The 26940-nt window shown below is 41.0% G+C and overlaps 1 protein-coding gene across 1 annotated transcript in view; it reads right to left on the reverse strand.

Moving 5' to 3' along the window:
* Positions 1-279: 279 nt before the first annotated feature.
* Positions 280-26940, reverse strand: part of LOC126372312 (zinc transporter ZIP11) — a 48669-nt gene continuing 22008 nt past the window's right edge. Inside the window, exons 5-7 of the mRNA XM_050018010.1 lie at positions 18983-19081; positions 11640-11798; positions 280-1978 (exon numbers count right to left, since the gene is read on the reverse strand). Of these exons, the coding sequence (XP_049873967.1) occupies positions 1900-1978; positions 11640-11798; positions 18983-19081 (337 nt within the window). The 3' untranslated portion in view covers positions 280-1899. The remainder of the gene's footprint in view (positions 1979-11639; positions 11799-18982; positions 19082-26940) is intronic.

Below are 26940 nucleotides of genomic sequence, written 5' to 3' on the forward strand. Positions count from 1 at the left end.
ATCCTATTATCAATAATAATTATTTTATAGTTATATATAATAGTTTTATATACTATAATCGGGCGCGTAGGTACCAATAGGGCGCTTAGGTTTGTGTCCAATGCGTCTCAACGAATCCTTGCCCGATCCAATACCGTCTTTAAAATTCTTCCAGTGAGTACAATACTTTATAATGATTATTGTCAATAGAATTATCTCAATTTGTCAAAACAGGAAAACATCTTAATTATTTCAAATGACTGGGAGTGCGAGAAGGATTAGGGAAAAATAATATTACCATTATATTTCATTTCAAATTATATTAAAATTGAACGAAAAACAAATACCTATTACAGCTAAAACAAGATGAATTCGATAACCAATAGCTTGCTCTAGATCAGCTTGAATTTTAAACACTGCGGACAGTTACTTCATAAATGACACCTCGATAAATGCAAATCTGCGAGGAACCTCGGCGAAGGTTTCCGTATAAAAACTTTCCGAGTCAATCTCATTAATTGACACGATATTATAATTAATAATACCAATCGTATGCATAACGTAGAGTTACATGTTTTCGATCAATTTATTTAACACCTTTGCTTGACAAATACCAAATATTGTCTTTCAATTTCACTTAATCCTAACTTTACATTAGATTGGAATTTGTCAAACAAAACGGGCGACGTCAGAGTATCTTACATCTATTTATTATTCTTTACTTAAGTTTGTGCAACCGCGAATGACACTAACGTGTGACACTCAAGTAACAATTTCACTAAAACAATAAAAGTGACACGCTAGTAGCATTCACGAGTAACATTTAGTGGAACCCGCAAACGTCAATTATACGTACCAAAATATCTCGTGATACAACAAAAATAAATTATCTATAAACATAAATACATTTTTGTAGCGCGTAAATACTGTTCGAAAGCAGATATCTGCTTACGGTTACTTTGTTGTCGAGATGCGATTATCTGTAAGTACCTTGTGTAATTGAAAATTATCACTTATATGAACAGGTCTTCTGAATATTGGCACTGATGTACATCTTTGTCTTGCACCTTCGCGACGCTAATTTTACTTTATTGCAAAAGATGGATGGACAGAAATAGTTCATTTATAAAATCTGTATACATAATAAATGAAAAGGATAGCAAAAATAGAAAAAAATACTTAAGTAGGTATATAGTATAGAAGTTGTGACAACTTGGTTTGCTTGGGCTTGGAAAAAGTGATTAATTAAGAGATTAAACGAACTTACCTGTAAGTGAAGTTCTATCTCAATTATACAAAGTTCCTTGTTCGAGACGATATTTAATAACATAAGCGTAGACTACACTATTAAATACCGTCTCGAACAAGGAGCGAGTATAATTAGTTTGGAACTGTACCTCCTAATACTAAGAATAGGAATAAAAAGCTTTCAGATATTAATGAACTATCTCTTCGACCATTCACACCTTTACAATAGATTCCAAATATTATTCACTAAATATAAAGGTAAATCTGTCTTTGTGGCGGTTACATCACATGCCTTATAGACATTAACAATAATAACTTATTACTCTATAATATCGCAAGCTCTATTGGGAAACTTGTCAATGTATTCGTAAGTACATTCTGGTATCCTTCATTTATTCTACAATTATGAAAGTAAGGTACATGCGCAAAAAATGGCTTTGGTAGACCGTGGAAGCGGATTAATTACTACGACAGTAATAGAGTATAAAATTACCCGTGAAGAAAGTGGAATATATTTCAAGACGTTGAGTTCGTGAAACATAAATGATGTTCTAAAGGATAATTGTTAGATTCGCGCGCGTATCTTACCAGTCTATCTAAACAGTCAACGACAAGTCCTGGGTCCATGCCGGGTTGAGGCGAGGGTCGCGGTGGCAGCGGTTGGGGGGCAGATTACCCGAGCCCCACGTCCAAGCACATCATCACCATGAAGCCGATGATGCAGCCCCAGGTCGCCAGCTTACCGTTGCCGCTGCATACATAAAATATTATTTACAATCGGGAATGTTAAAGTTGAAAAATCTTAGCATGACGTGCCTTGGTAAGTTGGTGCGGGTATACACTTTGGTACCATGTCACATTAACTTTTTTAACAAATTGAACTGCAAGTCTCACTAATTGTCAAATTTGTTAGTGCGATAATTTATAATTTTGTCCTAATAACCGACAAGCTATAATTTTGTCCTAGTCTTCCTGGTATTACAAATAATGCTCGGTAACAGTACCTAGCGTTCAGTTAAACACTAAAGAACGAAGTACGTACGTACTAAGATAAATTTTAGACGTGCTTTTGCCTAGCAGTAGGACGGAAAATTTAAATACATTACTTAGATTTTGCAATAGGTGCCGACATCTAAAGCTTCTAAAAGTGCCCCGATTTTTAAACGACGCCTTAAAATCTTAAATGAAGAATAATATAAACGGTATATATTACAGGCTGTATCCTATTTTCATTATCCGAAGGAAAATACGAAACATGCAAAGAAATGGACTAAATAACGTACCTATTAGAAGAAAAGTATTAAAAGTTGAAACTATAAAACTTGTTAACAGAAATTATTCAAGTAGCTATAAGATTATTAAATAGGAATAACTAGAATTGTGTCCGTTAGTAGTGTCGTCGTCATACAAAGCGCGTCATTGAGAAACGACATGGTCACGGTATTAGAATATCAATAAGGCAGTAAAATTAGGATATCGGGAAGACCGGCGCGGCGCTAGGCGCGCACTTAGAGGAACAATGCTCATTGATGGTTCGCCCTCTAACTGGAAGTACGAACCATTTCATTAATAGGATTCCTTGTTACACCTTGTTATATTATGCATGTATCGGGCTTATTGGAAAACTAAAGACTTATTTATATGATTTGTAGTGCATATGGTATGAGATCGTTAATATGCCGTGGTTGCCCATTTGGTAGAACGCTTGACTCTCAATTTGAGGTCGCAGGTTCGAATCCTAGCATAGGCCTAAACCAATGATTTTTGGATTTGTTTTCGAATTCATGTTTCGATCATAAATGATTATCACGTGCTCAGCGGTGAAGGAAAAACATCGTCACCCACATTCCCGAGAAATGCATTTCGGGGGAACGTGACCTAACCTATATTGGGCTGGTTTTCCCTTCGCGGGTTGGAAGGTCAGACAGGCAGCCTGTCAAATCTTCAGGTTAGGCAAGCGGACCCCGTGAAAAACATGATGACGCTAGGGAGATGCATAATTCAGATGTTATGATGATGGGCACAATCAAATAATGTTTATTTTGCACTGCTATCAGTCTTGGATAATAATAAAAAATCAAAATTATCCTTAGTTTAGCAGCGAATTTTAGGTAAATAATACCGCCTGAATATTCAATCTCTAATAATGAGTTACTTTACGTGCAGAATATAAAAGCAGAATCAGGAGACACGATATTCAAACATATAACATAAGAAAATCCGAATGAACAAAGCTCTTACTTTTTTTAAGCTTGGAAAGGTTCCCTGTTATGAAAACTTATTATACATAAAACCTTATTATATTAAATTAAACGCGAATAAAGAATTTAGAATTTGGAAAAACGTGAACCCAACCAACCAACTTTGAACTAGCCAACTACACTTTGACCAGTGCAAACTCTGCTAAGATAGGATCTAAGACAGTTCCAAAAATCATATTTTTCAATTAGAGGCAATCTTCCAATGATACCAACGTACTATTCGGAACTCTGAAAGTTCCCTGGACTACTGATTAATGGTTCAAATCACTAATCACTCGCCTCCGCGACGGCCTCCGTGGTCCAGTGGTTGAGCGTTGGATTCACGATCCGGAGGCCCCGGGTTCGAATCCCGTTGGGGACGTATCACTTTGTGATCCCTAGTTTGGTTAGGGCATTACAGGCTGATCACCTGATTGTCTGAAAGTAAGAAGACCCGTGCCTCGGAAGGCACGTTAAGCCGTTGGTCTCGGTGACTATTTACGTGAGTAATCGCTACACGAGCCATGAGTCTTTGGCGGCTCAATAATAATCCTGAAACCAGGGTTGATGAGGTTGGTATTCCACCTCACAACTCACACGATAAGAAGAAGACTAATCACTAATTTCATGTACATTTGGACATCCGGCTCGTTACGAGGAGGGCCGACTCGTGCGTGGCTCGTCAGCACTCCGGTCACGCGCCGGGATCCCCGCAGGACACACCAAGCACCCGAACGTACTGACATCACGCCTAAATCCAACCTCACATGCGCCATGATGAGAACCTAAATTGGCTGATAAACATGTTTTGTCCGGCCAAGTAGTTAATGCCATCTGCGGCAAATCTACAATAAGTCACGTCAAAAAAAAAAAGCTGATAAACATTAAAATTTAGGAGATTTGACGCTATGACAATATCTATAATGCAATTTACACGGAGAAGGAATTCAACGCGTTGAATAATGATAACGCAAGATAGCTTCACGCCTGTATCCCCGAAGGGGTAGGCAGAGGTGTATAGTATATACCCCACTGCTCGTTATGTTTAAGTCCCACGTAATAGGGCGAGGGGCGAGCCTATCGCCGTTAACTTGGTACAAATCATGGACACTAAGTGATATCAATTATCTATAATTCAAACATAAAGTCAAATTCGGCGGTGTAGAGACGGAGGCGGGATTCGAACCCGGGACACTACGATGGAATGGATATCACGGATTCTTGTAATGAAAAAGAAAACATAATAGTTTTAACGGATCCGAACTTGGATCCCATGTCGAGAATATTCCTCCACGTTAAGAGTAGTCAGCAAATGATTGTGCCGCAACGAGTTTAAAATGAACTTAAGTAAGTTAAACAGCGTCTTTATGAATTCGAACACGTTCCGAGATCGTATTGTCTGAATCAGCCGTATTAACAATAGCCGGGTGTCGCGCGTCGTGTTGCAAGCTCGGACCCGAGATTAACGATAACGACGTTTTTGTTTTTCGACGTTTGACGCCAGGAAGCCGATGATTGGCGCAGGACAGTGATGGCGAGGTGCGATATGCACCCGGGATGCGCATGCGCCGTCTGGAGGTAGGTCAGGGTGTGTCGGACGGCGCGCCGGATTCCCAGACAGTGACGTCAGCGCATAGACAAACTAGAGCGGCGTCACCGGCCTTATCCCGGACAAACGCGTTATTTCGTGTATTTATTATTATTGACAGTGGCGAGACGGTGACAATCCCACGCGCGGCGCGGGCGCACCGATTTACTTCATAATGCGCGAGGTAGCGCCGCCGCCCGCCCTCCGCGCCGCTGCAAATAGCCGCGCGAGTCGCGGCCGTCTCGCGCCGGCACACACCCGCAAACTACACATGCACACAACAGTTCTGCATAATATTTACATAAGAATATCTTAATACACCCGGCGATGCATGAAAAACTATTCGGAATCTTAATCGATAGATATTACCTATGATGGCTAACTGAATAATGGAAACCGTCAAGTTGTTATTCTTCTAAGAAACGTGAAACAAAAACAATTGCTCAGTGTATAGCAGACAATAAAGGAAAAATTGTCTGAACGCATCAAAATAAAAAGTATTGTTCCGATTTAAAACATCAGTCAATCGCAATGTTAACTGTTCAATAAAAAGCTTTTCACTTATTTCATTTCATTTTAAAGTCATAAATATGTTTATATCTGGGACTATTTATTTTATACATCATGCAAAATGTTGCGCAAATAACTACACGCGTGATAATTTTGGTAAGCAATATGGTTTATTGGTATAAAACAAATAACGTGTCTTCCGGAAACAAACAAAATATTAATATTACAATAACATCAACTGAAGACGTTATACGTACCTATACATAATACGCATTTCTGTAGTGCGCATAACAAATGATCGATAAAAGTGTGCATCCTATTTGAAGATTATTTTTCTGCCAATTTAAAAAAATGCAACGGAGACTATCGGACCGTCAAGTATTCATCATCATGGTTTGATGACTACTTTACAGACGCAGCAGATACAACATACACACATAACATACTACAACCTAACCAACTCATGGTTCAACGCAAGGGGATATAAGGACTGCGTTAGATCATCTTCATGAGATATGGGAGATACTCGGGCTATTTCGCGTCACATTTGCGTGAGTGAGCCGTGGTAACCCAGATGAACGAACGCTCGACTCTTAGTGTGAGGTCGCAAGTTCGAATCCCAACACGGACCTAAACCAATGACTTTTGAATTTGCTGTCGAATTCATGTTCGGATCTTAATGTTTATCACGTGCTCAGCGGTGAAGGAAAACATCATGAGGAAACCCACATTCCCGATAAATGCATTTCGGAGGTATGTGACCTAACCTATATTGAGCTGGTTTTCCCTTTGCGGGTTAGGTCAGATAGGCAATCGCTTCTGTAAAAAACCGGACCTGTCAAATCTTCAGGTTAGGTAAGCGGACCCTGTGAAAATAGGATAACACTAGTTAGGGAATAACATTTGCGTGAGTCCCAAACATCAAATTCTCGTATCCTTAAAACGTAAGTATGCAGACATCGGAGGGCAGCAATGTAGTTGTGTTAGAGTGGCGTCGCTGGGACGACGGCGCGTCCGGGGTGTCAGACGGCGCCGCTATTTCTGGCGGGGTATTTGCGTCGCGACGCCGCAGCGCGCCTACACACGTGCCGCTTGCACCACGACTATTGTCTCGCCAAATATCTGCCTAATGATATCGTCAACTCAATACCACTCATTTTGAAACTTGTCCATTGATTAGCAATGTTGATCAAGTGTAGCCTACGCCCGCCAGCGATGCGTTAACACGTGGGAGACGCGTTTTGAAATCTCCACGTCAAATTCAGAAGTCTATAACAATTATTTAAAACACCGACGGTTTTTTGCATTCTAAACCAGTATATAGAATAAAAATATAACTGCGTTGATGACTAAAATAGAATTAAACGGTGAGCTTAAGAGCTATCGCGAATAATAAATTGTCTGAGTGTATTGACAGTCTGCAGTTTGTAATAGTCTCTGGGACAGATTATAATCTACATAGGTTTTACACTGGAGCAGTCGAGTTGCGGCAACGTTCGTGTTTTGGAACGGCGTTAATCAGCCTCGGCGATGCACGCGCGTGCTTCGCGAGGGAGTGTCAGCTGCACTGTGTGTTCAACCATCTCTAATTAATTTTCGTTTACATGTGGTAACTTTAAGTACCATCAATAAGGGCAAACACGTAATAAGAAAGGTGTTCTCACAGCCAGGTGTGGGCATTAACTCATATTTGGTGCAACAAAAGTCGCAACGATGATGTAGTTAGGTAGGACCATCCCAACCTATAAAAACATTTGTATGTTTGCGAATAAACAAGTGAAGATGTATTTCAAACGGCCGATCACAAAGCGAAGCACTCGTAAGCGGTTACGTGCGATATTGTCAAATGTATATAGGTCTCGTTGTACAAAACACGAGGATAATGGGAACAATCAGTCAATAACGCTCCTTGGCAGACTGGTCCTGGCAGTCCGGAAGGGAACTCGACCGGTCTCAACAATACCGAAGATGGACAATAAAAGTTGTGTCGCTAAGGGGAAGTGTCTACGACATGTTACCTTTGTCCTGCGCTCTCACCCTAACGAGCCCCGGCTATTGATGGCTAACAGTCACGTCAGATCTGAATCTGTCGAAATGCTGCCATGAATCAGAACAATCAGCGGCGCGGCGGGCGACCCTCGTCAATCCAATTATGACAGGAGCTCGCGGATTTGCCCCGCGCCCGCCGCGTATTACGGACCATGACCGGTATTCTGTTTGCCAACTAATATAAAGAAATTTAGATTCTTATCTGCCTAAAAATAATTTATTAGGCAAAGAACCGTATTTAAACGAAAATAGCCACATTATGTGCGAAAAGTTCGGAGATGCGTAATAAAGGGCGACGTTTTCGGAGCGCTAAGCCGTCAAAGGCCCGGGGCTGCGTCTTGCAAGGGTCAGAACAAAGCCCGGCTCGTCCTTTGCTTCTTTTGAGGTCAATTCCAAGGCCAGCTCTCTTAGTTGTCCTCCGTCTACTCAAATTTTAAAGGGGAAATCGGAGATTAGCGCAGACAGTACATCTTTTTATAACTCGCCTTCATTTTAGTTCATACTTATTCGTAAGTATCACCAACGACCTACATAACTATCTGGCATTCCTTTCTGAGCGACAGAATCTGTGATCATAACATACTAAATATTTTACTTATTATTAACATGTAAGTTTTTTTAAGTTTTATGTTATTCGTCTAACTTGTACCTACCAGCGAAACCTATTTTTTATAGTTTTAGTTTTACATATTAAAGCGCTACATTTACGATCTTCTACATATTAGCTATTAAATCATTTCAATTCCCACGATTCTCAATGATGTTAACGAGAATAGATTTATGAATAAACTCTTAAATTATTTTGCGTAATCAAATTGCAAATATGCTTGATACATTTCGTTGTGGGAAATATGTTGTGAATAGTTGTGATTAGTAGCGTAATAGTATCCGTTAACGAGTCAAGATTTAAAACACAATACGTAACGTTGTAAAGTCTGAGGAACAAGCCGTTTATTGACTCTGGGGACAATACTCACGACTGTATTTCCAATTGGGCTAGTCTGAGGTACATCCATCGCAAGATGAACAAACTAATTGATACAGAAAATATTGCAGGCTATATACACTTCTCATCAAAAAAATCGAAACACTTCCGTTTTCATTGTTTCTGTCCGAATTTAACACAAAAAAGAATTCATACGATGAAAAAAAATACATAAATGTATAGCTGGCAGTTTGGCCATTACAGTAATAAGCGAAAATTCTAAATTCAAAATTAGAATTTCATTTGTTTATCTTATAAACGAAATGATTCACTGTTTTGAGACAAATGTGTGTTTAGGGTTGGAGTACATTTAGCGTTTAAAAACTAAAAATTGGCGCCTATCCTTAAACTTTTTGTTTTTTATTTCAATACTGTGACTTTGGGACGTCTGAAAAAAGGTTTTTTTTCTAAAACGTATGGATACTTCGCCCACAGAAGCCGCCCAAGTTGTGGCATTGCTGGATTCTGGCCTTAGTCAGCGTGTTGTGGCTGCAAGAGTGCATCTAAGCCTGTCATCTGTTCATAGAGTCTATAAACGTTATCGGGAGACTGGTTTGTTCACGCGCCGTTCAGGATCTGGCAGGAATCGGGTCACTTCTGAGCGAGATGATCGATTTATTGTAACAACTTCTTTAAGAAATCGACGCCTTAACGCTTTTCAACTGCAGCAGCGGCTTCGTGTTGTACGAAGGGTGGCTGTAAGTGACTATACAATTAGAAGAAGGTTGAAGGATCGTGGACTGGTACCGCATAAGCCAGCAAATGGGCCGAAATTAACTGCAGACCGTCGAACAGCGCCTTAACTTTGCACGTGAGCACCTAAATTGGTCATACTTACAGTGGAGCAAAGTTCTCTTTTCTGATGAGTGTAAAATTATGCTGTATGGTAACGACGGAAGGAACAAGGTCTACAGAAGAGACGGAGAACGCTATGCACAATGCTGCATTGAAGAAAAGGTCAGCTATGGTGGCGGTTCGTGGACGGTTTGGGGAGGAATCAGCGCCGACGGTAAGACAGAGCTTGCTTTCGTGTCTGGGCCACGTCTGCCTGCACTAAACTGTCATCGGTACGTCGAAGAGTGTCTCGAGCCTCATGTGATGCCCTATGCACATTTTATTGGCAACGGCTTCATATTCATGCACGACAATGCTAGGGCTCACACCGCGGGCGTCGTACGAGATTATCTTAACGAATTATCTTGCTGGCCATTCCATAATAGAGATATCGCTCTATTATGGAATGGCCAGCAAGAAGCCCGGACATGAATCCCATTGAACATCTGTGGGATGAATTAAAGAGACGAATTCGAGCAAGAGATCCTGCCCCAGAAACACTTAGCCGGCTGCAAGATGCAATCCAAGAGGAATGGGACAATATACCACAGCATGTGATCGTGACTCTCATCCGATCGATGAAGAACCGTATGGAAGCAGTAATTAGAGCTCGGGGAGGGAATACAAGTTATTAAATAAACGTTTTTTAGCTTTCTTTTTCATTTACGTGTGTTGTTTTATCCATTTCCTTTATACTCCATACGGAATAAAAATGACTCATTTAACAAAATACGAAACCTAAGAAAAATTCATTTAAATTTAGAACATTAACATTAAGATTTGATAAGCTCATATTACTCACTATTAAACGACATTTAACATTTATTCCTAAATGTACACATTTTTCTGATAATCCTGACAAAACGTAAACTTGCAAGGTGTTTCGATTTTTTTGATGAGAAGTGTACTTGTATAAGTATACACATAATAATGATTGAACAGACTCCATTAATTTGTAGATGGATGTTTATTAGTTAAATTATAAGTAGTATTTTATATCTACTTTCAAATTACTGAAACACATAGTTCCTAAAAATTTTAATTATATAGGATAAATAAATATAAATTGGAAATGTCCTTAGAAAAGGTTACGTACGATCTACTCTGAAATGGCGTGAGCATATAACGATTGATAAATATGGAGGAAGCAAGAAAAGTATGTCAGGATCGAAGCAAATGGGATTCCATGGGCTCTGCTTACCCCGGTGGGAAATAGGCGTAGGTTTGTTTTGTACATACAAACAACTCTTATACATACATATGTATGTATGTGTTTCAAAGAATTATAGTATTGAAAAGTTTATTTCAACACTAAAAACGCTTATAAATGCGGCCCACGGTATCCAAGCTTTCGCAGATGGCTTATTACAGTCGCTTTGGTTTTGTATATATATAATTAATACTTACTTAGTTATATATAATTTAGTAATATGCATACGGTAGTGTTGAACGAAACATCGTGAGAATACCTTAACTTCTTTACGTGTGAAAGTTGTCAGTCAGTCACCTAGCTCCAAAATGGCGGTGTTTATAATGTTTAGAAAATGGAAATAAATCTTTTGTTTGCCTTCTAAAATAGATTTAAACATAAATCATAAACAGCCTATATACGTCCCACTGTTCTATGTATAACATAGGGTTCCCCCAAATCGACGGAAGCTCCTGTAAGCTCCTTTGCATTACGGACCCCCAATACATTCTATAAGATATAATTAAACAAAGGCGAATGTTGTCTTTTAAAAAATAAAAGAATTGGCGTTCGATAGTGATAGATGGGAAATGGTACACTGACAAGAGCGTAGCTCTTATCCTTTTCAATTGCAAATTAGAAGTCGTGGTAACTCAGTTGGTAGAACGCTTGCCTCTCACTTTGAAGTCGCAGGTTCGTTCCCAGCACAGGCCTAAACCAATGTATGTCGAATTTGTTTTAGAATTCATGTTTGGATCATAAATGATTATCACGTGCTCAGCGGTGAAGGAAAACATCGTGAGGAAGCCCACTTTCCCGAGAAATGCATTTTCGAAGCTATGTGACCTAACCTGTATTGGGTTGGTTTTCCCTTCGAGGATTAGAAGGTCAAACAGGCAGTCGCTACTGTAAAAAATTGATCCTGTCAAATCTTCAGGTTAGGTAAACGGACCCTGTGAAAAACGGGACAATGCTATGGCGTTCAAAAGGTTAAGTTAAAGAAAAATATAAACTTACGAAGCGTTGGCCTCGGGGATGATGTCGTCTGCCACGACGTAGATCATGGCGCCGGCAGCGAAGGCGAGCGCGTACGGCAGCGCGGGCTGCGCAGCCGCTACGGCCACTGCGCCCAGCACGCCGAACACTGGCTCCACCATGCCGGATAGCTGGCCGTACCTGGGGGGAAAATTACATTGTACAATACATGTACACCTTAACTAATGGATTTTGTTTTTATAACACTCACCCGTGCTTATGGAAACTCACAAAGAGAAAATAGATCGAAAAATTTGCATGGACAGCATGAGGACCCGGTGGTGTATAAGTAATGGGTAACACCGTCGTCTTGGCTTGACAAGCGCTGCGAGTTCAAACCCTAGTAGTAGTTTCGATTTAATTTTCTCTCTATCACTTAATTCTTTTCTCTTTAGCTTTTATTATATGAACTAGCGACCCGCCCCGGCTTCGCTCGGGTGCAATGCTGAGGAAAAATTGAAATTATTTACGACATCACAATAAAAGCCTCAAAAATAACAGTATTTTTCCACTATTTAATGGATGTTATTATACATGTAAACCTTCCTCTTGAATCAATCTATCTATTACAAAAAACCGCATCAAAATCCGTTGCGGAGTTTTAAAGATTTAAGTGTACATAGGGATATAGGAACAGAAAAAGCGACTTTGTTTTTTACTATGATGATTGTAAAATTGCTCTTCAAAAGCTACAGAAAGATTTTTGAAAAGCGGTTTATTGGTTTTAAACTTGTATCTTGTATGTATGTGTTGAAAGGATTTATCTAGCCTTAAAGCACTTTACAAAGCAAAACGTGAGAATAAATTTAAACTTCTCAGTCGATGTCATGTTGCAGCATCAATCTGATGTGAATCCAGTGTAACCGAGTTCGGAGTATGAAGAAAATCCATCAATATTTCAGATATCGACGTGTCATTACTGACAGCAATCGACTTGGTAATTTACAGCTTCGATCGCGTCCAGGTATTCCAATTTGGATACTGAATATATCATCTGAACTGATTTACGTTTTTGTGGTCAGTCGCAGAATGCAATCGTTGAGATACGTGACGACGTGAAGAGCTTATTAAGCAGCGCTCGTACGCCACTAAGCGTTGCCCAAACATAGGCAAACGTTGGTTTCAGCGGCGCGGCGCGGGACTTTAAAGGGCCCAGACACCGAAATACTGATCACGGAGTCAAGTATCAGTATGTTGTTAATTTTCACGTGCGCGGGTGGCGGGGTGGGGGGTGCGGTGCGATGCCGAAAGAGGCCGCTAACGAATTGTTTTGGTGAAAGTGCGGGCCGGTGCCGCGACCACATTCCGACGAACTGGTCGAGAAGCCGCCGCTGTGGGAAACGCCGGCAGGGCCACCCCACACGACGCCCGCCGCCTAACATACCGCGCTGCCCTCACATTCCTGCTGCCACAGCTGCTTCTGCCCAGCTACGACGCACCGCGCAGCCAACCTCACAATTACCACACTACCTATTTCCATAAATGAAAAGCAACGGGTGTGTTGCTCATGGAAATGTACTAAGTGACATTGGCATTTCCTTCAATACTTGCATGTATCTGGACCTAGGAAGTGGTCACTAATTGACTTAAGAGAAATCGTTGACTGAAGAGCTCATAGATTTCAAAGTTTGGCGTGTTGTGTAAGGATAAGACGGCAAGTACACGGGCAAGTTTAATTTACGTTAGATAACAATGAGTTGGTGAGGTTGTGGTGGTGTCTAGGCGGGCGCGAGCGGCAGGGCGGCGGGCGGCGCGGGGCCGGGGCACGCGACGTGATGTTATGTTATCGCATGCATTATTCAGCGGGTGGCGAAAGCGGCAATTTGCGACAATATCCACTGATTCGCAGAACCGACTGACTGTTGAGCCGCCGACAAGCTATAAAACAGGATGCCCGTCACTCAATAACTACCTTGAATTTAAATAAAAGCTCGCGAATATAAAAGCGCTTTGTCTTGTTTTACTTTAGGTACATTTTTCTTGTTTGCTTATCCGCTGCAGACAGTGTTGGGCAAAAAGTAATTAGATTATTGATTGTTGATTACGACTACTTTTTGTAATCTGCAATCATGATTACAGATTACAAACGAAATAATCTGTAATCATAATTACAAAATAAGAAATTAAATCAAGAGTTTAATCTTGACATTGATTACAGATTAATAAATCTAAATTGTAATTTAGATTAATTGATTACATAATTTTACATATTTTCTTAATCCTGTTAATTGAACAAAAACACGACCATACTTTAGCATTGATTATTATAATTAAAGAAAGACGCAAAAATAAAAAATAAAAAATATTTTAATTTAATTATTAATGATAAAAATTATGTTTATATCTAACTACTTATATGTACCCTTGCACTGTGGCTGTATAAAAAAATCTTTTGCCATTTTAGACTGTCACGCTATAGGTAAGAATTTTAATAAAATTATTACTTAATTGGCAAATAAATAATATTTATCAAAATATTTTAATATTTATTAAATCACGTAATCATTGATTAATAACTACTGTAATCATGATTAAAGATTACATGTAGTTAAGATTGATAGTAGTCAAAGATACAAAGTAATCACGATTGATGTAATTATGATTACATTAAATCAGATTACTAATCTGATTACAAAAGTAATCGATTACGCCCAACTCTGGCTGCAGATAGTAGTTATTATGAAAGATCAGATTATAGTTTTGAATCTGACGTTAACTTGTATTCTGTACTTTTTTTTATTATGTAAACTGGTGGTAGTTCTTAAACGCAACGTGACAAGCGCAGTAACTATTTAAGCTTATGACATTGGGTCGCTCCATTCAATAACACCCAGATAAAAAATAAAAAGTTAATTAATTAGCATGTATACTGATTATGACGTGTTAGAGACAAATCTCTACCTATTATGGTTAAATATGCAAACTACGCGGCGGCCATTCATTCAATCAAATCACCAATTCAAGCTTTGAAAGTAGACGTTGATTTGAATTTAGTTCTTGTGGTTTTATGTGTCTGTCTTACTTACAACTCCGAATCTTTTGTCATATCCATCTTAGGAGTTTAATACCAAGTTCGTTTTGTATGCCTAGTAATTATTTATAGTGGTTTATCCGTAAAATATTAGGCATGTAAAACTATTAGTCTGCTTAGCTTTATTAAGTTCATTGATTACTAGATAAAGTTTGGTTAAGGCCAACTTGTGGACCATAAATACTTAATAACTACTTTTTATATGGAGTTAGACCACGTGTGGTATGAAATACGTGCTAATATTTATAGCTCAGTTATTTAATATTCAAATTAAAGACAAAAGATTGATTCGATCGGTTCAAACTTGTCAATTACCTAAAATTCCTGCGCATAACGCGTCACCGACCAAATCGCATGGCAGCCGAAGGTCTAGGAAGGCGGTCGAGAAGATTAGGCGCGGCCTCGACGCGATATGCGCACCACAAACCGGCCTCCATTGCGCAGATCAGCGCCACCAAGGCTGGCAGCGCCTTCCGCGACCGCTTCTTCGGGGCCCGCAGCGGCGGCGGCTGCGGCGACGCTCTCTCGATTTAATTATTTAACTGTGAAGGCCGATCGCCCGAGGCGGGCGGCGGCGGCGCGCTGCGACTGGTCGGACGGGTGCGGTCCGGAAGAACGCGCAGACAGCGCGCCGCCGACCTCTCGCCAGACTCCACGGCACCGCAGCGACACATCGCACACCCAACACACGCAACGCTAAAATTTCGAAATAGACGACTTTCTCGGGTCCAGTTAGCAATGGTTAGCTGGCCGCAATGCGCCGAGCGGCAACGTCCCGCGCGTCGCGCCCGCGCCTGCGCTGCACGCTGCGGCACCCGAATTCGTAACGAATGGAATAGTTACCATAACACCGACCTCCTTAGAATTCTAGAACCTAACACTTTAATGTTTGAACTGGTCTACTTTTTAAAGGAACCAGTGCTTAAAATGCTTCGCATAATTTATCAAATATGAATGTAATTGCCATGTTTCATGATAGATCAAATAAAATACGTTATACTAATGGGGCACCTCTGTGTAAGCACTACGTCACTATGAGTCACTCGGTGCGCATGTGATGAGAAACGTTGACTAGACGTATTGTCTACAACAATGGATCACCACACTGCTTGATCTGATTATGTCATATCGCGGAACAAAAAAACTAATGTGGACTTTACGCTTCAGTAAATGACATGAAACTTATAAGTAACGACAAGTACCAATCTATTGGAGGCAATTCATCTATGTCTTATACATAATTCATACTCGTGTAGCATTTTATGTGGTATTTAGGGAGGGAGCGGTATGATGTTGACTGTTTGGTAGCTCAACATAGGAGTGTTTCGTTGCTCATGGAATGCCGGTCGCTCGTGGACTATAAATTCGGACTTTGCAACTCCAAGTATATTAGATAACGTGAACCCGTGAACATGTGAAACGTTTGTTTCGAGACGTGTCATCTGCTAACTTAACAAGCAAAGGACATCCTCCTAAACAGAAATATTGTCGGTACCTATGAATCTTAACCCCCAGTTTAAATGAGACTGCGATATCAAGTAGGTAATGTGAGTAGAGGTGGTTGGAGATAGACGTGCGTAAGCTGACGCTGGGTCCCCGCAGTTCCCGGGCAGGGTAACGCGCCTGCGCGGCGAGGACATTTCTTGCCCCGGCGACATTCCGCGCTCCTTGCATTCCGCACCGCACACCTACTATAAACTGCTTACAACACACTTACACACGTTTAATGCAGTACTACCATATTGTAATTGTATTGGGGGGGGGGGGGGGGGTTTGATTACTATAAGACTAAATATTAGACGAGAGAGTTTCAAATGTATTACTTACGAAGCTGATTGATATGAAACAAAAGATGACACTATAAATACGTAATTCCATAAGAAACTTTCATATCACTGAAACTTAGTTTACTGACAATAATTTATCTGAGATGCCGTAGGAAACCATTGATACAGTAGTAAATAAAATACGAGCCAAAGACATATTCCTTCAAACAATTCGAACTCCTAAAATCAATCAACATTATCAAGCTTTTGATACTTTTTCAGCTACATTTCTTTAATAAGCCTTCTGTAATACTGTCCCACATTTGGTAAGCAACAAGATTCCCACAAAAATTTTTTCTAAAATTTCAGCTGCAGAATGCGGATAGGGTAGGTTTGCAGTGGTCAGTGGTGGGAGGCAGGGGGTGCGGGGTCGTCGCTCGAGGGGCGACCTCCGGACCAGGATTCCCACTCGCGCGCATTCTTGCCGTCGCCGCCACCGCTTCCAAGCCACGAGGTAAGAAGCAACGCGTCGCTTACGAGCGAATAATGCAGTGCATTTTGATCTTACTAACGCTGATGTTGATTACGTCTATGGAAATAACTGAGTCTGCCACGAAATATTTGAAACTTATTGGACTTCGAACAAGTCCATACTGCTCCTACGCTTTCGCTTTGCGAAGATTAGTGGAAGTCGTTCATAATTTCGGCGAGCAAGATTGCCTTTTGTCGTGTTCATAAGATAATCATCGAATAATATTGACGTAGGTAAGATTGACTATAACTACACCTACAGAACTTTTGAGATTCCGAATAGTTCCAACATAAAAGGTTCATGTGCTGACTGACATATCCATAGCGAGCATGCACGTTTAGTAGCTCGTGGCGGTGGCCGCGCATCGGCCGAGCGGCGCCACAGCGGTTCCGAGAACATCGAGGAATGCGACTATTTACAACTTTTACCTATTTGGTAACGTTTATAACTCGTACTCGTACTTGCATACCACTGCAGAGTACATGAACTTCGGTTTGTACTGAACTACTTGCGTTTTAAGAAGAACGATGAAAAGTTGCAGTATAACTGCTTACTGTATCTTCTTCTCTTCTATCGTGTGGGTTGTGAGGTGGATTACCAACCTCATCAACTCTGATGTCAGGTTTACTATTGAGCCACCATGGCCCCTGACATGACTCATGTAACGACTACTTACTTACATCAGTAAGTAGTAACCGGGACCAACGGCTTAACGTGCCTTCCGATACGGATCTTCTTACTTTCGGACAATCAGGTGATCAGCCTGTAATGTCCTAACCAAACTAGGGATCACAAAGTGATTTTGTTATATTAGTTGCAGAGACATTTACTAGTAACGATATAGACAGTAGAAGATAATGGTACTCGTAAAAGAATGCGGTAACTGAGGGCTATGAAGCAAAAATGGGATTGGGTCATCGTCGCTCCGAATAACGAAGAGCGGAGAAGTGGTCGGCCCGAGCAGGCCTGCCCGGCAGTCGCTAAATGAATTAGCCTGAACAGGAATGGGGTCGGCCAGTCTAGCTGCGTTGGCATCCGGCCTAACGACGAGCGGCGCGGTCGGCGCGGGCGCATTCTCTAGCCGCACACGATCTAACTACCATACCAACTACACGCCACGAATACGCGCAACTATGCCGCTAACAACACTAGATCCGTTTGGCTCTGACATTTACTTATCGTTTTACAAAGATGAATAACTATTTTTGTAGATGTGTGAATTTTTTGCGGTTTATTTAGAAATGTCAATTGTAAGTCGTGGACAGACTGCATGGTCTGTTGTAAATTTGGCAGGAAGTGTATTGGTAACACCCGCACTGATATTTCAGGTCGGTAAAATCCTGCTAAACGTCGACATCATTATGAGCAAAATAACCACCAATAGTAGGCGCTCATCTTCAAGTAACAGATCGAAGTTTATTTGTCGAAGCAAGTACCTAATGTTAAATAATGCAGTCTAACCGTCTAACGATTACGTAATAGATTCTACTCCTCTCTCCTTGATAATAAAGTTTCTGTCATCCTTATTTGGTTATTTATGTACAATAGGACTGTCAAAAGAATGTAGAAAACAAAGAAAACAGATAGTAGGTAGATTTGTTTCAGCTGACACGTCATGTGACAGTAACCATGATGTATTATATTATAAATACCTGCGATATCCCTAATTTTATTCTTGAATGTAGTACCAAAGCAAGCATACACTTTAGTATCATGTCACATTAACTTTTCTCACAAATTTAACTGTAAATCTCACTAAATGTCAAATACCTTAATGTGTCAGGGTTCTAAAGTGGGTACATGGTAGTGTTCATGACTGTACACAACTTATGGATATGCAGGAGCGTCACCTTCTGACACATACTTTTACACTTGCTAGGAGGTCATAACTGCAAATATTATTATTGTACCATATATGTACCATCTTTGTTAAAGAAATAAATATTTTTCATTTTTTATAACTATACACATACATGTAAGTGAGCTTAGTACTTACCAGAAAGCTCTCCACACGGAGAAGCCTGCGGCCTGCAGCGGCAAGCTGACCGCCAGCCCCTCCGGGAAGTTCTGGATGCCGATCCCCAGCGCCAGGTTTCTAAAACAATAAACAACAAGCTTAAAACTTACAACTCTTCTAGATTATCGTAGTTTAAGAACGTGACAAATTATATTCATGATTAACTTCGTTACACGTTAATAATGTGGGTATCAAAGTCTAGGACATGAGTTTCAGATTTGAAGACAAATTGTACTATAACGCATGGTTGTCAAGAGCGCGAAATATATTTTATTGATATTTAGGTACCTATTCGTATCCAGTCGCAAGCATTTATTTTACTACGACTAGGAAAAGCGGCATCAAGAATGAAATTGTAACAGAAAAAATCATTTCATACACGTGGCGACGTAATACCACAAGTACCTAGTAGCCAAGTATGTCCGGTTAAGTGTGGGACGCGGACAACACTGAATAAATCTTGGTGAATAAACATATTGCAAGTGAATGCGGCGGCACGAGCTAGTGTCTGCATATGCTTGAGTCGCGGCCACAGGGGCGGGCGCCGCCCACGCCCCTACTTATAAAACCTGACACCTCCAACACTGAGCTGTTTTGATCAATATTTTGAATCACAAGGTCACTGACCAGTTTAGTAGGTACATACTTACATTAATAGAAATGTTTCATCTGCTTTTCAAGAAGCAATGTCTATACAAGTGAAGTTTAATGCACTTGCTGACGATGTTGACGTTAGGTAACAATAACTCTCGGCTAACACACTTAAGGCAGATTGGTTCCATACTAATTCTGACTAAGTATCTATTAAATGGCATTTGTATTTTTCAGGTTTCTTGTTGTATTCTTGGTAGTCTAATAGAACGAAGTATAAGAGAGAGTAACTGTATGGCAAGAATTTTTAAACGCGAAACTAGGCACTCCTTATGTAGGTGCAGCCTTGAGAAATGTATAGAAACTGGAAAATCATGTAGGTTACAATGTAAGATGGATGTATAGAAATGCGATAAGAGGCGCGGACGCGGGCGCGGGAGAGATGCGCGCTCCCGCTCGCTCCTGCACCTGCCCGCGCTAGGAATGCAGCTAACTGTACAGCCTCCGTCACCGTTAAACTAAACTGTTCCCGCTAAAGGTTACATTACGTAATAGCGTAATAGCACGCTCTTTGCATAATGGACAGTTCCAAGCTATCAGAACCACTGCAAGCCGCGTAATTGAGGGTCAGACGCTCAAATGTGCTCCACTTTATAGAAGCCCGTTAACTTTACCGAACACACCTGCTTTTATAATTTTTGTCTCGTTTCAGCATTACTCTTCGTGCGGCAATTTCGCCTCATCGAACTACTGCTATCGGATTGGTATGTAATGTTCGGATTCCCGTACTCGGACATCGCAATGTTAATTTGTACGAATGTACATTACATTAAAACAAGAATTTAAAACGATTGCAGGCGCTAACATTATTTTGTTGAAGTACAGTGTTTTGGCTTTATATGGCAACCTGAAAAGTAGCTATTCCGGAGCTTGTTTGATGCAAGAGCATTGTCAACCAAGGCTTGACTTGTATAAGTAGTGAGTACTAATGGCGACGTAAACGGAAGGCTGGGAATTCCTGTTAAAATGGTTAACTTAATAAACATGCATGGCGGCGCGGAGCCTTTGAGCTCGGTGAAAGCTGCGCGCGCGCACTGCTGCTGATCAGTTAAGGCAACTACACACCGCTTCCATTCGGCACATTCACACTTTTGGGAAAAGCCGCCACTCAAGACAAATTCAGGTTTATTTTATCTTCATAACCAGAATTGATGGGATCATAAAGCTTTTATGTAGTTTTGAAATGGACGACGGGAAAGTCAAGCATTTAAGATAACAATATCTGTTTCAGAGAATTACTTTAAAGTTCTACGTGTTTACAATAAGACAATGATCATGGGGGTTAAAAAGGTCACATCGAAGCAATTCGTCTAAAAAGGCAATATTGCGCACTTACTTTTATATGCGCAAATATCTAATCGCAATGTTGCTTTTTTAGACGAATGGCTTCAATGTGGCCATTTTAAAACTCGAGCTCTTCTTATGATTCTGATCTAATCAAAATAAGTACATAAACATGACATACCAGTCGGCTATCATTTGCCATCTGGCGCATAATTACCTATGTCTAAATGCGAAACTATATAAGGAACGTCGGAGAAAGATGAAACGTTTCTGTTTACACATATCGTCGCAGTCGGGGAGCTATGCGAGCGGAGCCGCGGGCGGTCCCTAGTATAATAGCCTCCCAACACCGCGCGGGCGCCTGTCGATCAATCTACCGGACACTTTATTTGCACCTTAAAAGCTGACTATCAAGTTATATTGCTGCGTTTTTATCCTTTAACCTCTGATAAAATTAAATGAATACCTACTTTATAGTTACAAAAATAGAACTTTTGACAAAGATTAGTTTTTTATTATTTGAGTACAATTTCGGATTATTATCGGTTACTGTATCTAACAATCACGTTGGTATTTAAAATAAAAGTTACAACTTATTCAAGAGGTAAGTGGTAGCAAAAACTCATCTTACGGTCCATCGCTTTAACGTTTACTGTGTCACGGAAACGACAACGGTGCGCAGCCTATTATGTCAACCGAAACCTATAGAAATTTTATAAGTGAACGGAGTAACGCTGACTCCGGATACATCCGAATTCCAATTACATCACAGACGAGTCCATTTCACTTTCCGACCTACCCGGAAGTGAATTCCTAAGCACGAGCATACGGCGCGGCCGAATTTTCAGCGGCGCGGGCAGATCGCGACCCTATGCACCGCGGCGTAGAGCACACACGGCGGCCGCGCAGAAAGTCACCGAGCCACGCACGGAACGCCGAAGCGGATGTGAATGTTCGAAAGCGGCAATCGAAAAGTGACTCAGTTTTTGAGCACTAGAGTGTAAATTGTTGCGTTCATTTTGTGCGACAGTCGCGAAAGTCGGCAACTTTCACGACACGATGGGGGCGCGCAAGGCAGCGGCGCGGGGCCCTGCGCCGGCCCATTGACGACACCGTGACCCACATACCGCGCCTCCATTCATGCCGCGGCCTCGAGCCTCGCGCCGCCACCGCCGCCGCACGCAGGAGCCAGCCCGCACGCCGGCCGCCGCCGCAGCCGCCTCTACTGCGACACCGGAATTTCCATCGGCCACTTGCACAACCTCGCCGCAACCGTTGTCGCAATCGGACTTACGCGCCGGCCGAGGCCGAGACAACATCACTACACTTGTTCAATTAGAACCTTCCAATAATATGCGCAATCAACTAAAACATCTATCTCTACTCACAACAACTACTATACGTACCTACATGCCACTGTGTTACATTGTCCAAATGTCATACAATAATAGGAACTGTAAAATTGCTGGTTGTTACAGAGTATTTCGTAAGTTTTAATTACTAAATGCTTGTAAACTGAATGGTATAATAGACATTACGGATGTTGTCGGGATGAAACACCGCGGAAGTGGGTTGCCGAAGAAAGACATGTCCGCAGATCGCTGGCAAACGTGAACGACACATGTTGAAGCCATTCATTCATCTTCTTTGTTTAAAAAATATTGTTAAACGCTAAATAACATACAACAATAATATCATGAATCAATTAAGGACTCATTTAACGCTTACAATATGGACTCACATGCATCATTTCAAATGACAAGTAGGTAGGTACATAATTGAATTTTAGTTGAGCAATGCCAAACCTTAAGTAACGTGTGAATTTTGTTAAAGTCGAAAATATTTAATTTGTTACAGCCGTGTTTTTGTAACGTACCGTTATGAAACTTAACATTACGTACCTAACCATTTGTAATTTTTTTATCATAAAATTGAATATTTTGTCTGGCGTGAGATAAATAAAAAAAGAGTGTTTGTTCCGTAAGCTTTTTACCTATTTGGAGATTAAAATTAATTTGTAGAATTCAAGTAGCACGATGTGAAGTCACGTTTGATATACTTTAATGAATGACGTCAAATCTAAGTTAAACGTTTTACGTTTGTTCATATTTGTTATTTAACTATAATAATTTGAAGATAAAGCTCTATCGATCACTCTCAGACAAAGGAACTTACACATAATTCTAGACGGAATGTCGTCTGGCGTTCGAGAGAGCTGTGAGACATCCAAGGCGGAATTCTAGCGTTGGAAGTGGGTTAGTTGCATGAGTGAATAGACGATGTGTTATGGTAGTGGTGGTAGATGAAGTGGCAATGCGAGGTGGTTGCGCTGGTGCGCGGGCGCGGCGGGGCGGCGGGGGCGCGGGGCGCGGCCGCGGCCAGACAGCGGGGCTCCGTTGGGAGGCTACAGCGCCAGCCTCTTGCATTGCTCACCGGTCTCACCGCGCGCCGCCGCCACCGCGACACCTCCGCGCGAATACACCTCTACGACGATTCTAATTGCAGTTAAATGACGTTCAACTGTTCAAGACTATCGCCCCCATCACGGCTGAATCTTCTATGCGAAACATCAGTACAAGTAATTTGCCAACGTAGATCAAACTACAGTTGTTAGCTTTATACACTCTGCATAGTACTTGCAAAACGTTTTTTGCAACGAGTCTTAAGGTTGGAGGCAATATTTGTGCCTCTTAAGATTTATAAAAGGCCGCAAGATTCTAGGAACCGATAGCAATTTTATTTACATTTCTTGGTGATTATTAGTAATCAATTTAAGAGGAATTTTATGTATCTCATTTATGTCTTTCTAGAACGTCGCATAACTAATAACCAACACCACATACTTGCCAATTATAAAATAATATTCGTTGTTGAACGAATATAACCATCCGTTAAGCATTGGAAGTTTACGTTTGAGAAACGGCGCGTTTAATATCGGTATAAATAATTAATCTAACGTTTATACAGACGTCGGCTGCGGGCCGGTATCGCGGCACAAAAACATGTTCACAATCGCCACTTTGTCTACTAAAATGTGACGTCATTACAGGGCCAACTAGACTGTGGCCCCGATGAAGTTCTTCAGGTTGCATTTTCTGCAGCTTGACATGATGAAGGCAGTCTAGATGATAAAAATTTCAATTATACAAAAATTTACCAACAAATTATGTTCAAACCTAACTCAATTCATTCTCACAGAGAAAGAAAATTATTAGATTCACACAAAGGAATACCAGCTTAAAAGATGTACCCAAAGCCACCATAAAATGCCATATAATAGTCAAATAAATTATTTACATTTAAAGAGATGAGATGAATGATCGGAATGTAATATCTATTGAATGAGAGAGCAATTAATAATCAACATTCGAAAGCGTAAAAGATTACACGAGAGCCGACGAATTCCTTAGCGGAGCGCGGTCGGGAGGAGGCGGCGGCGGAGACGAGCGGTCAGCCACCGCAGCAGGACCGCGTCGCCGCCGCCGGACAGATGAAAGACATCAATAACGACAAACTGCTCGATTGCCAAACAAAATTTACACCGCATTCAGATCACTAACTGTAAACGGCATCATTAAAATGACTAATCAAACGATCAACATTCAAGAATCCAGCAAATGTTAATTATATGTTGGAATTTATTGAAATTATTCGAAATAAAATTAATTCTCGTCGTGATATATTCTAGAGGAAAGGTTCTGGTTGTTTGTAGAGAAACAGAAGGCTCCCACGGACCGGTTCCAGTAAGTGGATCGTCAACCTCAGCTACCATGCTCCTTGCCACCCGTCCTGTGATGTTGTTGATGGGAAACACATCCATTGCAGATACACCATTTGGGACTCTCATCTCTTTTAAACAGTAAACGGAAATCAGAAATTCAAACGAAACCTTCGGTGATCAGGAATTCAAAACCTCGAGGAGCACAACGGAGGTACATGATAGAACTAGTCCTATGGTGAAGTGCATCGAGATCGGAGACGGCGGCGCCGCACACGTCACGCGACCGCATTCCATGGCGCCTCCATTCATGTTGTATGAACGAGAGGCCGCTACAAAACCTTTGGTAGGAACGAGAAAGGCGACCGAGCGCCGTTACCCTCTATGGGAATGCAATTCGTAAGCGCACGCGCACGGATTTGATGCCGGACTTACTGCGTTCCATCTCGCGCTAGCGACACGGCATAGTGCGGTCCTGCTCGCACGCCAGAGCCGTTCGTTTCGGCGCAGCATATCTACCGATGCGTCTGTTTGCATACTGGCGGTGTGATTTGATCGATCGCCGGTTTCCTGTGAGAAACACAGGTTGTTTGTCGAGTCAGGTGGCGCGGTGCGTTACCGTTAACTCTTTGTGTGTGTCCGGACCGCACGCACCGCCTGTTCCTTATAAGGACTAGACTAGTGAACACAACACTTAACGCCGATGTAGAATTTTGTAATAAAAGACTTTTTTGGAAATAATTGCGAGTAAACTTGAAAATCGAACACAAAAACCACGATTCAATAGTACATTAAAACGACGTCTCTCTTTTTAACTAATCCGAATGTCTTATTGTTATCACATCCAGAAAGAATCGGTTATAACATTTAGCAAAAAAATTTATACAAAGAGGCCACAACTAAACCTTACAATATTCTAAGTAACGAAGTTCTTATTGTGAACTCAGTGGAATGTGGTCAGGCACGAGCACGACGGCCGACCCGTGGCTACCTTAAAACAGGTTAACATCATTCTACCTCCCGCTTATGTACTAACTAATGGATTACATCAGAGCTATTCAAATATTTCAAACACGAATTACAATCCTAATGGAGAGCCGGCAGTGCAACCTTAACAGCAGCTCGTACTATGGACACGCAACTGCTCTGCAAGAATAGAGCATTGTCGTCCCGATGCAGTTACGCTTAGTCACATCCGCCTATAAACATACAGTACAATAGCGAGAAATCTAAATATAGAGTAAACTGTATATAATGTAGCTTTCTTCCAACTAACTATTTCGAAGATGCGTGGAACAGGGGTTCGCAACACGACAAAAGTTAGATTGTTTTTAATCGCTACATCTCTAAATACACAAGTATTACCCGTAAGCTATTACGTAGATTTAAAAAGAGGTAATTGTCACCATAAAATTAGAAATACTGATAAAGTCATTTAAACAATGGCAGTCGTAAGAAATACTTAAGCAGGTCGCTGTTAAACAAATCTGGTGGATACGTGAAGTTGGCGACACTACTGACATAGACTGCAATATGAAAGAATCTGATCAACATTTTGTTTAATGTCACAATCTGGATTGGTGCCAAAAATGTCACAATAAGGAGAAAAATGTAAACACAGCCGCATTCTAATTCAAAAATAAGGTCGGCTTCTGAGGTCGTCTGGTCTCCCTCGTGAATATAACGTCCCGCCAAAACATGACTCACATTATTTTATTTTTGTGGAAGCTTACAGACGTTACGTATGACAGTTTCTGGAATTCGCAAATGGACAGCGTCATTAGGAACAGACTTATTTTAAAAAGCACGTTTGGAAATGCGGAAAGGAACAAAAGTACACCTACCTAGAGAGATATCGATACCATTCGTCTTGTTTACTAAGCAGTTACATGAATTCCTTATTTGGTAGTGTACAAAGCTGCCCTTTACCGATCACATCACCAATGCAAATGAGCGTGATATCATAGCCGAGTAATACTCAATCGCGACATTACCGCTTCTGACAAATAGTGAGTAAGTGAAGGCGCCGTCGCGGATTTCCTTCAGCAAATGCATGCACACCTCGTGAGCCTTCGCGGTTAGTCACCATAGTAGGTTCTCAAGGTAACTTCCATGAACTAGAGGAGGTGTTTGCATGGGGCTTAAGTCTTTACAATAGTACTACTATAATGACCAAAGCGAATGGCTGTAAGTTAAATGTCAAGAAGAAGCCTTGACGCGTAACGGTAATTATTTCTGAGAAGAGGATTAAGTACTAAAGGAATGTAGGTTATTGAAAGAAGTG

The sequence above is a fragment of the Pectinophora gossypiella genome, chromosome 14, assembly GCF_024362695.1.
Source record: "Pectinophora gossypiella chromosome 14, ilPecGoss1.1, whole genome shotgun sequence".
Lineage (NCBI taxonomy): Eukaryota > Metazoa > Arthropoda > Insecta > Lepidoptera > Gelechiidae > Pectinophora > Pectinophora gossypiella.